Source organism: Cherax quadricarinatus, chromosome 17 (genome assembly GCF_038502225.1).
Source record: "Cherax quadricarinatus isolate ZL_2023a chromosome 17, ASM3850222v1, whole genome shotgun sequence".
NCBI classification, from domain to species: domain Eukaryota; kingdom Metazoa; phylum Arthropoda; class Malacostraca; order Decapoda; family Parastacidae; genus Cherax; species Cherax quadricarinatus.
This window is the reverse complement of record NC_091308.1, coordinates 37,783,128-37,795,576: the sequence shown is the minus strand read 5'-3', so window position 1 is coordinate 37,795,576 and position 12,449 is coordinate 37,783,128. Positions and strand designations below refer to the sequence as shown.

At 41.4% G+C, this 12,449-nt stretch overlaps 1 protein-coding gene across 2 annotated transcripts in view; it reads left to right on the top strand.

The window, feature by feature from the left end:
- LOC128686288 (centrosomal protein of 164 kDa) overlaps nt 1–12,449 on the top strand; it is a 273,426-nt gene that overhangs the window by 212,522 nt on the left and 48,455 nt on the right. For both annotated transcript variants that reach the window (XR_011392109.1, XM_070085949.1), the window contains exons 10-11: nt 5,308–5,426; nt 7,584–7,857. Coding sequence is in view for 1 of the 2 variants with exons in the window: in XM_070085949.1 (XP_069942050.1) it covers nt 5,308–5,426; nt 7,584–7,857 (393 nt within the window). In the remaining variant the exon portion in view is untranslated. The remainder of the gene's footprint in view (nt 1–5,307; nt 5,427–7,583; nt 7,858–12,449) is intronic.

Below are 12,449 nucleotides of genomic sequence, written 5' to 3'. Positions count from 1 at the left end.
CCTGTCGATTTAGAGGTGGAATGAGTTCATCAGGCAGATAACCTTGTCTGTCCTTGACCAGGGACCACCAGGTTTTGGAGCCTACCCTACCTGATGCTAGCTTTCTTTTAGTGTCCACCTCCCGTTTAGCAATGGCCCACTTTTGAACGTCACCCATATGTCTACAGGCTTGCCTGTGCAAGTTCCTGTTATAGGTGGTAGGATGTCTCTTATACCTTCGCCATGCTTTGTACTTAGCAGTAGCAGCCTCTCTACAATGAAAGCCAAACCAAGGCTGATCCGTAGGCTTCGTCACATATTGCCAGTGAGGAATGTGTTTTTGTTGTAGATTAAGGATGTGTCCAGTGAAGGCTTTCACTTGGTTGTCAACATCCCCTTGGAGAAGAGCATTCCAATTGGTGGTGGCAAGCTCAGAGCGAAGGGCTGGCCAATTACCTCTTTCCCATAGCCAGGTTGTGCGTGTGGACTCCTCACCTCGTTCTGTTGGGATCTTAAGTGTCGTAAAAACAGCTTTGTGGTCAGACAATCCAACATAGCCGAGGGGTTGACAAGTGACTATGCCTTCTGCCAGATCACTCACTACTGGGTCAAGGGAGGAGCCAGAGATGTGAGTAGGAAAATCAACAAAGTTTCTCATATCAAACACTGCAAGAAGGTCATCAAAGTCCCTCTGTATAAGGTGCTGGTTGAGGTCACCAACAATTATGATATGTTGACAGTTGTGTTGTAGCAGAAGGGAGTCAATATTTTCCATTAGGAAGTTGATGGGATCTGCATGTTGCCACTGAGGTCTGTACATTGCACATGCTAGTACAGAGGTACTAGTGTTTATGCAGAGCTTGAAGAACATCATTTCAAGATGTGTAGGGGTGGCAACATCAATGTGATGGGCATGAACACTTTTAGAGAAGCACACAGCAACACCTTCTCCTTGCCCTTGCCTGTCTCTTCTCATCCATGAGGTGTAGCCAGCAATTCTTGCAAAATTTTCTGGAGTCCTGTCATCCAAAAATGTTTCAACAACAGCTATCATGTCGGGACGTCGAGTGTTCACAAAACTGTGTGTGAGCTCTCCAACATTAGTAATGAAACCTCTAATGTTGGCCGACAGGATGCTGATAGACTGGCTCCTCATGATGATGTGGTCATGTGTGTAGGGCATGTAAGGTGCCTGCCCTTGAGAGAGGTAGGGTACTGAGGCAGCTGCAGGGATGTAGGTCTGCGGTCTTGTATAAGGCACAATACCACCTGCTGGGCTGGGATAGGAGTAGCTGAGTGGGTGACGTGTGAGAGTGCTCACCAATTCAGAGATCCTGCTGGTTTGTTCTGAGAACAGGTCTCTAAAGAGGTGGTCCTGTCTGTCAAGTTCCTTTTTCTTCCGACACTGGTCCTCCTGATGTCCTTTCTTGTAGCAGTAATTACACCTGGTATCTCGCAGGCAGTTGCTGGCAGTGTGCCCCTTCCGGTGACAGCGAGAGCACAGCCTAGGTGCCTGGGAGGGTGGACTATGATTTGTTGCACCTCCTGTGTTTTGCAGATTTGTCCTCAGGTTCTGCCGCTGGAACTGTGTTAGTGGAGGGTGAGACAACTGTAGATGTCTTCCTCCTCCACGTCCTCTTCCACGTCCTCTGCCTCGTCCTCTACCAGTTCTGACAGATGTGTCCCTGCTGCTCGTACTTTGGCGCAGTAGGTGATCAGGTGAAGTGATAGTTCCCTGATTATTAACTGCACCAATCTCTGGTGGAGAAACTCCTGACTCAGAACTTGCTGATGAAGCACTGCTGCCAGATTCTGGAATAGTGTCGGCAGGTGTGCTGACAGGTGTAGGATCAGAGATGGTATGTGCACTGTCAAGTGGACTGGCAGTGGCTGAAGCAGAGATGTCAGGTGTAGGAGAATTAACAGATCCAAGGTTTCCTTCGTTGCTGGGAAGAGGATTTGTTCCCTCTGTGGTGGTCAGAGGAATTGTGTTAGAATTCCCAAAGGTAGTGTTTTGAACTCTGTCAGTCTGTGGGACCTTAGCGATGACAGAATTCCACCAGTTATTTACCCCTGAGTTAAGCTCAGTGTGGGACTTCCAGTCTTTGTCAATAGTGTCACCATCAGCTGAGCAGCTTACTTCACTTGATGTAGGCTTGCACTGGCCTTCTACAATAGCTTGGAGGTTATCTAATGATTTGAGGAGCTCATGAAGTGCTTCCCTGTGATGGATTATCTTAGCTGCAACTTTACAACACAGCCCAAGAGGGCAGACTTGATCTTTGGACAGAAGTCCCTGAGGTAGGACTTCTGAACCTTCCTCCTGTAGCTCCAGGCTTGTATCCACATATACCACAGGATTATGGATATCCTTCAATTTTCTGAAATTTTCAACTTGGCTGCAACAAAATTCTTCTTCTGGAATGCAGTCTGTGTGGCAGTAGTTGGAACAAGTAGGTTCCTTACATCTAAGAAAAATTTTGTCCCTTGTGGTATACCCACAAACACTGCAGTAACTACTGGGACAGTAGCCAGATAGCATAGATATTCTTGCTATTTTGCGATGTGAAGTCATCCCAGAGGAGGCTTGTAGGTTTGCAATTAAGTTCACAGGAGAGAGAGGGTGGGTGGTGGTATCATGGGTGGAGTGGAGTATCTGGGTGGGGGTGTTTATAGCAGGGTGGGTAATGAGGGCAGGCAGTGGCCGACGAGCTGGAAGTGTTGCCTTCTCACTATCACTTAATGAACTTCTCTCTCTGCCTCTCTACTTCTCTCTCTACCTCTTTTTTTTTTTTTTTTTTACACAGGGTTTGACAAGGTTAGGTTAAGGATCCCTAGCTTTATTGACAAGCTGTTTACAGGTTAAGGATTCCTAACTTTATTGGCAAGCTAAGAGCTGTTACCTACATCAGCTCATTTGAAAGCATTTTTATTGTTATGAGACATACAAGTAAGGAACAGGATGAAGTTGGAGCCATCTGTGGGCCAGCATTTTCATTTGATCAACTGACTATCTCGTTTACATCATTATGCTGTACGAATGTGTTCCATACTCGAGTCATCCTGGGTATATAAGATCTCAGATGGAGTGATGTTCTGGAGAAGGGTACAGCCAGAGTGAAGTTGCTGCTTTCTGCCTGTCTTGTGGCATAAAAGCTTGTTTCATGCTGTCCTCGAAGTGGATCCAAGTGTGGTACTTTGACAATATTGGTCTTGTACATAACAGTAAGGCCACCCACATCCCTCCTATGTTGAAGGCTCTGCTGAAATGACAGATCTATCCAGGATGGGTCCAGGCAAGAGACGAGATGTCTTGCTCTGTTCTCTACTCTGTCAAGCAGTCGCAGATGAGAAGGGGGCAGGCAAACCAAGAAAGTGGAGCATACTCAAGGTGCGAGCCTACTTGTGCCTCATACAGAATCTTGCAACCCCTACTGTCAAGCAGATGCGAGATACGGCGAAGTGCTGTAAGCTTCCTGGCTGCCTTGTTTGCAAGATTTACAACATGGTTTTTCATGGTTAGTTTGGAGTCAAATTTCACCCCAAGGATATCAACTTCTTCTTCAGGTGCCAACACCCTCCCATTCATCCTTACTACTGCACCAGCATTACCATCATGGTGCCTAGAGACGGTCATCATTTGTGTTTTCTCAGGTGCAAATGTTACTTGCCATCTATTTCCCCAAGCTGATATAGCTCTCAGCTGGTGATTGATGTAGCTTAGAGCAGCTGGCATTTCTTCTCTTGGATAAGTGAATGTCAGTGTACAGTCGTCTGCATATGCATGTGATTCTGGGATGAGGTGAAGAAGGTCGTTGAAGTAGACATTCCATAACAATGGTCCCAGCACGCTTCCTTGTGGAACACTTGCCCCAATAGGATATCTTGCTGATTCCGTTCCATTGAGAACTTCACTTAGAGATCTACCATGAAGGTAATCACTGAGGAGACATAGTGTAGAGCCTGCAATTCCCAGTGCTTGAAGTTTTGCTAAGAGGCCCTGGTGCCACACCCAGTCGAAAGCACCAGCAATGTCAAGTGCTACCATACAGCTGACTTTGGATTCATCCAGTGACTGGTGCCACTTAGTGGAGAGGTAGCTCTCTCCTTCTCTTTCTCTCTACCTCTCTCTTTCTTTTCCTCTCTGCCTTTCTCTCTGCCTCCCTCTCTCTCTACCTCTCTCTACCTCCTTTTCTACCTCTCTTTCTACCTCTCTCTCTACCTCTCTCTCTCTCTATGTCTCTCTATCTTTCTCTCTCTACCTTTCTCTCTCTACCTCTCTCTCTCTACCTCTCTCTCTTTACCTCTCTCTCTTTACCTCTCTCTCTTTACCTCTCTCTCTTTACCTCTCTCTCTTTACCTCTCTCTCTTTACCTCTCTCTCTCTCTCTCTCTCTCTCTCTCTCTCTCTCTCTCTCTCTCTCTCTCTCTCTCTCTCTCTCTCTCTCTCTCTCTCTCTCTCTCTCTCTCTCTCTTTACCTCTCTCTCTCTTTACCTCTCTCTCTCTTTACCTCTCTCTCTCTTTACCTCTCTCTCTCTTTACCTCTCTCTCTCTTTACCTCTCTCTCTCTTTACCTCTCTCTCTCTTTACCTCTCTCTCTCTTTTCCTCTCTCTCTCTTTACCTCTCTCTCTCTCTCTCTCTCTCTCTCTTTCTACCTGCCTCTCTCTACCTGTCTCTTTCTCTACTTCTCTCTCAACCTGTCTCGCTCTCGCTCTTGCTCTCTCTCTACCAGCTCTTTTCTCATTCCTTTCCATCTCATAACTTATTTTTACCCTGCTGACCTCTGTACACACTCCTGAACGTTTTTTCTTTACTATCTTACATAAGTGGGTACCATATCATAGGACATCATACATACCAGCTCTGCCTGTATCTTAGCAAAGTGAAAAATAGATAAAATACCTCAAATTGATGTCGTATTACTAAGCCACAGAGGCATTTTGCTAATGCAGTTGTTTTCAGTTATACCAATTATTCATCTATTCAGATTTCCTACAGTAAATATGTTCACCACTCACTGTAAGCTAAGGATAAAAATATTTTAAGGTAGGTAATGTGTGCACTATATATACATTTTTTAGGCCTGATTATATTGTTCACTTAATATATAATAATGTAAACGTTATCAAGCTTTTATGTGCATTTTAAAGTGAAGAAAGACTGTGTTTCACTTTACAGTGATTTTTGCTTTCCAGCAGTAGTCCAGAACCTAACCTGCTATATAAGTGGGGCTCTCCTGTATATTACAGTAATGTATAGTGAATTTCAAAAAATAATTTAGGTCCAGTACTTTGGTTCTGTTTAAATATTGACTTTTTATTCTTCAGGCTGCAGCCAAACAACAAGAAGCAGATAAGAAAAAACTGCAGGACAAGCTTGATGCAGATTTGAAAGCTCTCCAGCTGAAACTAAATCAAGAGTATCAGGCCCAAGAGGAAAAAATAAAGTATATATTACTTTTTTTTTTTTTACTACCTCAGCATTTCCCACCAAGATAGGGTGATTCAAAGAAGAAAACATATTTGCCATCAGTCATTCAATAGCTCTCCTGCCAGAAGTGCTTGGGCATCACAAGTTAGATGGCTTTGAGTAGATATATGTGTAGGGTGAAAAGGGAAGAGAGAGGAAGGCATTTGTTATACTTTTGATATACCTTTGAAGAGTTTTGAAAGTTTATCTACTCTGAGCCTGGCCATGGGCACAGTATGTTAGGATAGAGGACTGGAATGACTTTCTTTATTGTTTAAAGACAGTTGAATCATAATAAACATTTGACATCAAAATTTTGGTTTGTAAATGGTATAGTGATACCAACAAACTGTAGAAGATGACACAAGTGGCTTCATCAGACCTAGGTAGGATTAATGAAGCCACTTGTGGCAAAACATTGCCTTTAACAAATATCCTGAACTGTGCACAATTGTTCTTTTGTTTGCAAAAGTCATATCAGATGGATGTAAGGTTAGGAAATTACAGTACATCTGTTCTTAGTATTTTTGCAAAGCCCATATTTTAGACATTATTCCTTTTTTTTTTTTTTAACATGTCAGCCATTTCCCACTAAAGCAGGGTGACCTGAAAAGAAGAGAAAAGAAAAAAAAAACTTTCATCATTCAACACTTTCACCATCACTCATACACAATCACTGTCTTTGCAGAGGCACCCAGATGTGACAGTTCAGATGTCCCTCCAAACTGCCAATATCCCATACCCTTCCTTTAAAGTGCAGGTATTGTACAGTACTTCCCTTTTCCAGGACTCAAGTCCGGCTAACTGGTTTCTATGAATCCGTTCCCAAAATATTACCATGCTCACACTCCAATAGCTCATCAGGTCCCAAAAACCATTCATCTCCATTCACTCCTATCTAACATGCTTATGCACGATTGCTGGAAGTCCAATCCCCTCACCCACAAAACCTCCATGACCCCCTTTCTCCAACCTATTTGGGGCTTATCCCTATGCCACTTTCCTTCCCTTACAGATTTATACGCTCTCCAAGTCAATCTACTTTGTTCCATTCTCTCTAAATGATGAAACCATCTCAACAGCCCCTTTTCAGCCCTCTGACTAATGCTTTTAGTAACTCCACACCTCCTCCTAATTTCCACACTACGAATTCTCTGCACAATATTTACACCACACGTTGCACTTAGACAGGACATCTCCACTGCCCATAGCCGCCTCCTCGCTGCAGCATTTACAACCCATGCTTCACACACATATAAGAGTGTTGGTACCACTATACTCTCATACATTCCCTTATTTGCCTCCATGGATAACGTTTTTTATCTCCACAGATACCTCAATGCACCAATCACCTTTTTTCCTTCATCAATTCTATGGTTACCCTCACTCCAACCTGAATCTTACTCTCCTCATAACAATTTTTTACAGCATTCAGTAATTTACTACCTCTTCCATACACTTGCAACATCTACCACATTGCTCCCCTATCCACTCTATCATATGCCTTTTCTAAATCCATAAATGCAATGAAAACTTCCCTACCTTTGTCTGAATACTGTTCACATATATGCTTCAATGTAAACACCTGATCTACACATCTACCCATTCTAAACCCTCCTTGCTTATCTGTAATCCTGCTCTTTGTCCATTCAAACATCCCGCTGAGACAGTTTTCTTCTTTTTCTTTTAAGTAGGCTATATGGGAAAAGGGGTTACTAGCCCATTGGTCCCGGCATTTTAGTTGACTTTTACAACACGAATGGCTTACTGAGGAAAGATTCTTATTCCACTTCCCCATGGATATGAAAGGAAAAGTAATAAGAACAAGAACCATTAAGATAAAATAAAAGAAAACTCAGAGGAGTGTATATACATAAATATGTACATGTATGTGTAGTGTGACCTAAGTGTAAGTAGAAGTAGCAAAACATACCTGAAATCTTGCATATTTATTAGACAGAAAAAAAGTCTCCAGCAATCTTACCATCATGTAAAACAAATACAGGCTTCCATTTTATACTCGGCAGTATGGTAGTACTTCCCTGGGTGGTTGCTGTCTACTAACCTGCTACCTACAATTACCTACTACCTACCTATTATTATTGTTATTTTTCTTATTATTTTTTTTTTTCAGGAATGAGCACAAAGCTGTTGTACAAAAATTTCAAGAGCAAGAGAAGAAAAAACTGGAACAAAATAAAAAAGAAATTCAGTCTAAACTTGAGGAAGAACATAAAAAAGCTGTAGAAGATGCAAAAACTCGGATAGAAAAGGAAAATAATGAGAAAAAGAACAAAGTAATCAAAGAGATGGAAAGAAAGAACAATGAAGTACTAGAAAAAATAAAGTTAGAGTTTGTGCAAGATATGCAGCAGAAGAAGGAGAAGATGCAGAGTGAACATGAGGAGGTCAGTGCTTCTTAAAAACATTGACAGAGTGGCCTTTTTTTTATTTACTTATTCCCTAATATAGTTGTACTTTACTGGCTCATCCATAGGCTTCTGCATACTGAGATTTTATTTGATATGATACATCCCTTCCATATTCTTATAATTTTATGTAGGGTACAATATATCCCTTGCATTGTTTTACAGGGTGTCTTGCTGGGTCTTATTGAAGAAGTTCAATCCAAGCAGCTAACGACAACTGTTTGATTTCATTAAAAACATACATCATACATACATACATACATGCTTATATATATGCATGAGGGTGTGTAAAGAAAGGAAGTTGAAAGTGGACATAGATAAGAGTAAGGTGATGAGGGTATCAAACAAGTTAGGTATGGAAAAATTGGATATCACATTGGAGGGAGGGAGTATGGAAGAAGTGAATGTGTTTGGATATTTGGGAGTGGACATGTCGACGGACAGGTATGAAAATGAAAATGTTTATTTCCTTGCAAAGCTTGCACTGTGTGGTTTACATATTATGGATAACATAATTAATCTGTCCCAGAGAGAGTGTCTTATACCAAATCTGACTTAATCCGAATTAATTTTCCCCGTAAGAAATAATGGAAATCCAATTATCCGTTCCGGACACCCAAAAGTATTAAACAAAATAATTTTTTTACGTGAAATATACATTTCCCTACACAGAAAAGAATGAGACATGCAGAGTAAAATATTACTAAAATGACACTTACCATTATTGAAGACTTATTGATGAGTAATGAGACAGGAGGAGGGGAGAGGCTGGAGGTGTACTATTGTTTGGAAGGGGAATCCCCTTCCATAAAGACTTCTGGTACCAAGTCTTTTTCCGGGGTTACTTCCCTTCTTTGTTTTTTAATGCCACTAGGACCAGCTTGAGAGTCACTGCACAACTGTGGCACTAAATATCTGTCCAGACAGCTCTGTTTCTGGCATCTCTTTAAGATTTCCCTAAAATGGGTCACAACATTGTGATTGTAGATGTTGCCAAGACAGCCTGCAACAGCTGTGTCAGGGTGATGTTCATCCATAAATGTTTGCACATAAGAAAGCAGGAACACTGCAGTAGGCCTGTTGGCCCATACTAAGCAAGTCCTTCACAAACTATCCCATTAACAGAATCGTATTTGCCCAACCCACCCTAATCTTGCCACCCTCAACACCACTGTTAATGAGGAGCTGCTCAAAATATCGACTTGGATGACAGCCAATAAACTTACACTTAACACTGGCAAAACCTACTATATTATGTTTGGTAGCAGAGCAGGTGTTGCGCAACTTAACATTAAGATCGATAACACTCTAATTGCCAGACATAATGAGGGCAAATTCCTTGGCCTATACCTCGACAACAACCTAAATTTCAGCACCCATATCCAACACATAACAAAAAAGTATCCAAAACAGTGGGGATCCTCTCCAAGATACGATACTACGTGCCGCAAACTGCCCTTCTCACGCTATACCATTCACTTATGTATCCATACCTCACCTATGCTATCTGTGCTTGGGGTTCAACTGCAGCAACACACCTAAAGCCAATAATAACCCAACAAAAAGCCGCAGTAAGAATAATCACTAAATCCCATCCCTGGCAACACACCCCCCCACTCTTCATAGATCTAAACTTACTCCCTGTTCAGAACATCCACACTTACTACTGTGCAATCTATATCTACAGGACCTTAAATTCCAATATTAACCTTGACCTAAAACACTTTCTTGATAGTTGTGACAGGATCCACAGGCATAACACCAGACATAAACATCTCTATGACATTCCCCGTGTTCGATTAAACCTTTACAAAAATTCAATGTATTTCAAAAGACCTAAAATCTGGAACACCCTGCCTGAAAACTCTAGAACTGCAGACACATTCATCACTTTCAAAACTACAGTTAGAAAACATCTTATCTCCCTGATCCACCTCGACAACTAACTACATGATAACCACCTGGTGGTTCACAATTATACTCACTCACCCACTGACTATAAACCCAGAAATACTAATCTTAGTCTTAAAATAATAAATCCTAACTTGTCATAAGTTTGCCTATGATACTCCAATATAGACACCTTGTATTGTGCCAAAAACATAAGCATTCACATTGCTAAACTCACAAATTATGATGTAGTCGCTTACCCTTAATACCATAATCTGTAAGGATTTAATGTTAAGAATTAATCTAAGTCTGCTCGAAATGCCTAGCCATGCTATGCGTCCTAGTGGCCCCCTCTGTAATTAGTATTTTATAACATGTAAACCACACAATACCCAAAGCCTGTAAACCCCACATTGTAACCCTTATAGAGAATAAACTTGAATTGAATTGAATTGAATTTGATCATTTTTTTCACTCATGCGCAAGTCCCACTCAAATCAAATCATGTGTATGGGGAGTACTCTGGCTGGTATGTGGGGAAGTACCCTGGCTGGTATGTGGGGAAGGGTCCTGGCTGGTGTGTGGGGAAGTACACTGGCTGGTATGTGGGGAAGTACCCTGGTTGGTGTGTGGGGAGGTACCCTGGCTGGTATGTGAGAAAGTACCCTGGCTGGTGTGTGGGAAAGTACCCTGTCTGGTATGTGGGGGAAGTACCCTGGCTGGTGTGTGGGGAAGTACCCTGGATGGTATGTGGGGAAGTACCTTAGCTGGTGTGTAGGGAAGTACCCTGGCTGATATGTGATGAAGTACCCTGGTTGGTGTGCCACCATCACTACCACCTTCTACCACCACCACTTTCGTATCTTTCTACAAACTTTTTCTTGAATTCTATAGTGTTTCTCACCCTCTACCAAAAGGCTGGCACAAGAAGCTTTCTTTAGGCCCATGGTGACTTATTTAGCAGTTACAAGCACTAAAAACAATGGAATAGTACAAAATGCATTGCATGTACGCATGGAATCATCCTCACTGGCTGGTAAACAATGGCACATTGGCTGTATATGGAGTGTCCAGGCCGCTCATGGCATGCGAACACGTTCGGGACGAATAACTTGAACCGAGTTCAGTGTCGTTAACTGAGCCAGTACTTTGACGCACAAGCGTTACTTAATCTGATGACGTCTTAATCCGGGGGCCCACTGTATTAATTACAAAGAAGGCCACTAGCATACCTACGCATTTCGGGCAGACTAATCCTAATTCTTACTCTATATTGACACAGGTCATGGAGCAGTACATTTTAATATACATTATTGCATACTGATATAAAGGTTAGGTAACTGAAGTGATTAACATTAATTAGATTTCTAATAGTGAGGTAATACAAAACATATACAGTGGAACCCTGAGTTTCGGCCATAATCCATTCCAGGAGCTATGCCTAAACTCGAAATGGCCGAAAGTCGAAGCAATATTTTCCATAAGAAATAATGTAAATACAATTAATCCGTTCTAGACCCACAAAAATATTCACAAAAAATACATATGATAGAGTGGATAGAGGAGCAATGTGGCAGATGTTGCAAGTATATGGAATAGGTGGTAAGTTACTAAATGCTGTAAAGAGCTTTTATGAGGATAGTGAGGCTCAGGTTAGGGTGTGTAGAAGAGAGGGAGACTACTTCCCGGTAAAAGTAGGTCATAGACAGAGATGTGTAATGTCACCATGGTTGTTTAATATATTTATAGATGGGGTTGTAAAAGAAGTAAATGCTAGGGTATTGGGGAGAAGGGTGGGATTAACTTATGGGGAATCAAATACAAAATGGGAGTTGACATAGTTACTTTTTGCTAATAATATTGTGCTTATTAGAGATTCTAAAGAAAAGTTACAAAGGGTAGTGGATGAGTTTGGGAGGGTATGTAAAGGTAGAAAGTTGAAAGTGAACATAGATAAGAGTAAGGTGATGAGGGTATCAAATGATATAGATAAAGAATAATTGGATATCACATTGGAGAAAGGGAGTATGGAAGAAGTGAATGTTTTCAGATGTTTGAGAGCTGACATGTCAGAGGATGGGTTTATGAAGGATGAGGTTAACCATAGAACTGATGAAGGAAAAAAGACAGAGTGGTGCTTTGAAGTATCTGTGGAGACAAAAAAATGTTATCTATGGAGGCAAAGAAGGGAATGTATGAAAGTATATTGGCACCAACTCTCTTTTATGGGTGTGCAGCTTGGGTTGTAAATGCTGCAGTGAGGAGGCAGTTGGAGGCAGTGGAGATGTCCTGTCTAAGGGCAATGTGTGGTGTAAATATTTATTTTTTGTTTTTCTTTATTTATTTATTAATTTGAACATGATACATTGAAGTACAAGGAAATACAGTGGTTAAGTGTAACATGCCAAAGCCCCTTCTATGCAGAGCATTATGGGCAGGCTTAAAATTAACTTAAGATTAACTAAGCAATGATATATTCAGTGGTAAACATTGTTGTAAACAGTTAACAATTAAGCACAAATGAGTATTTCAAAGACAGGTCATATGGTCATTTACTGTGTTGCTGTGCATTCAGTAGAATGGAGTATTCTGTTAGATAATGTAATTAAAAATAACAAAGTTTGATTAGGTCACAGGTTAAACATTTATGAGATACAATTATTCAGTATTTATTTGGTTGT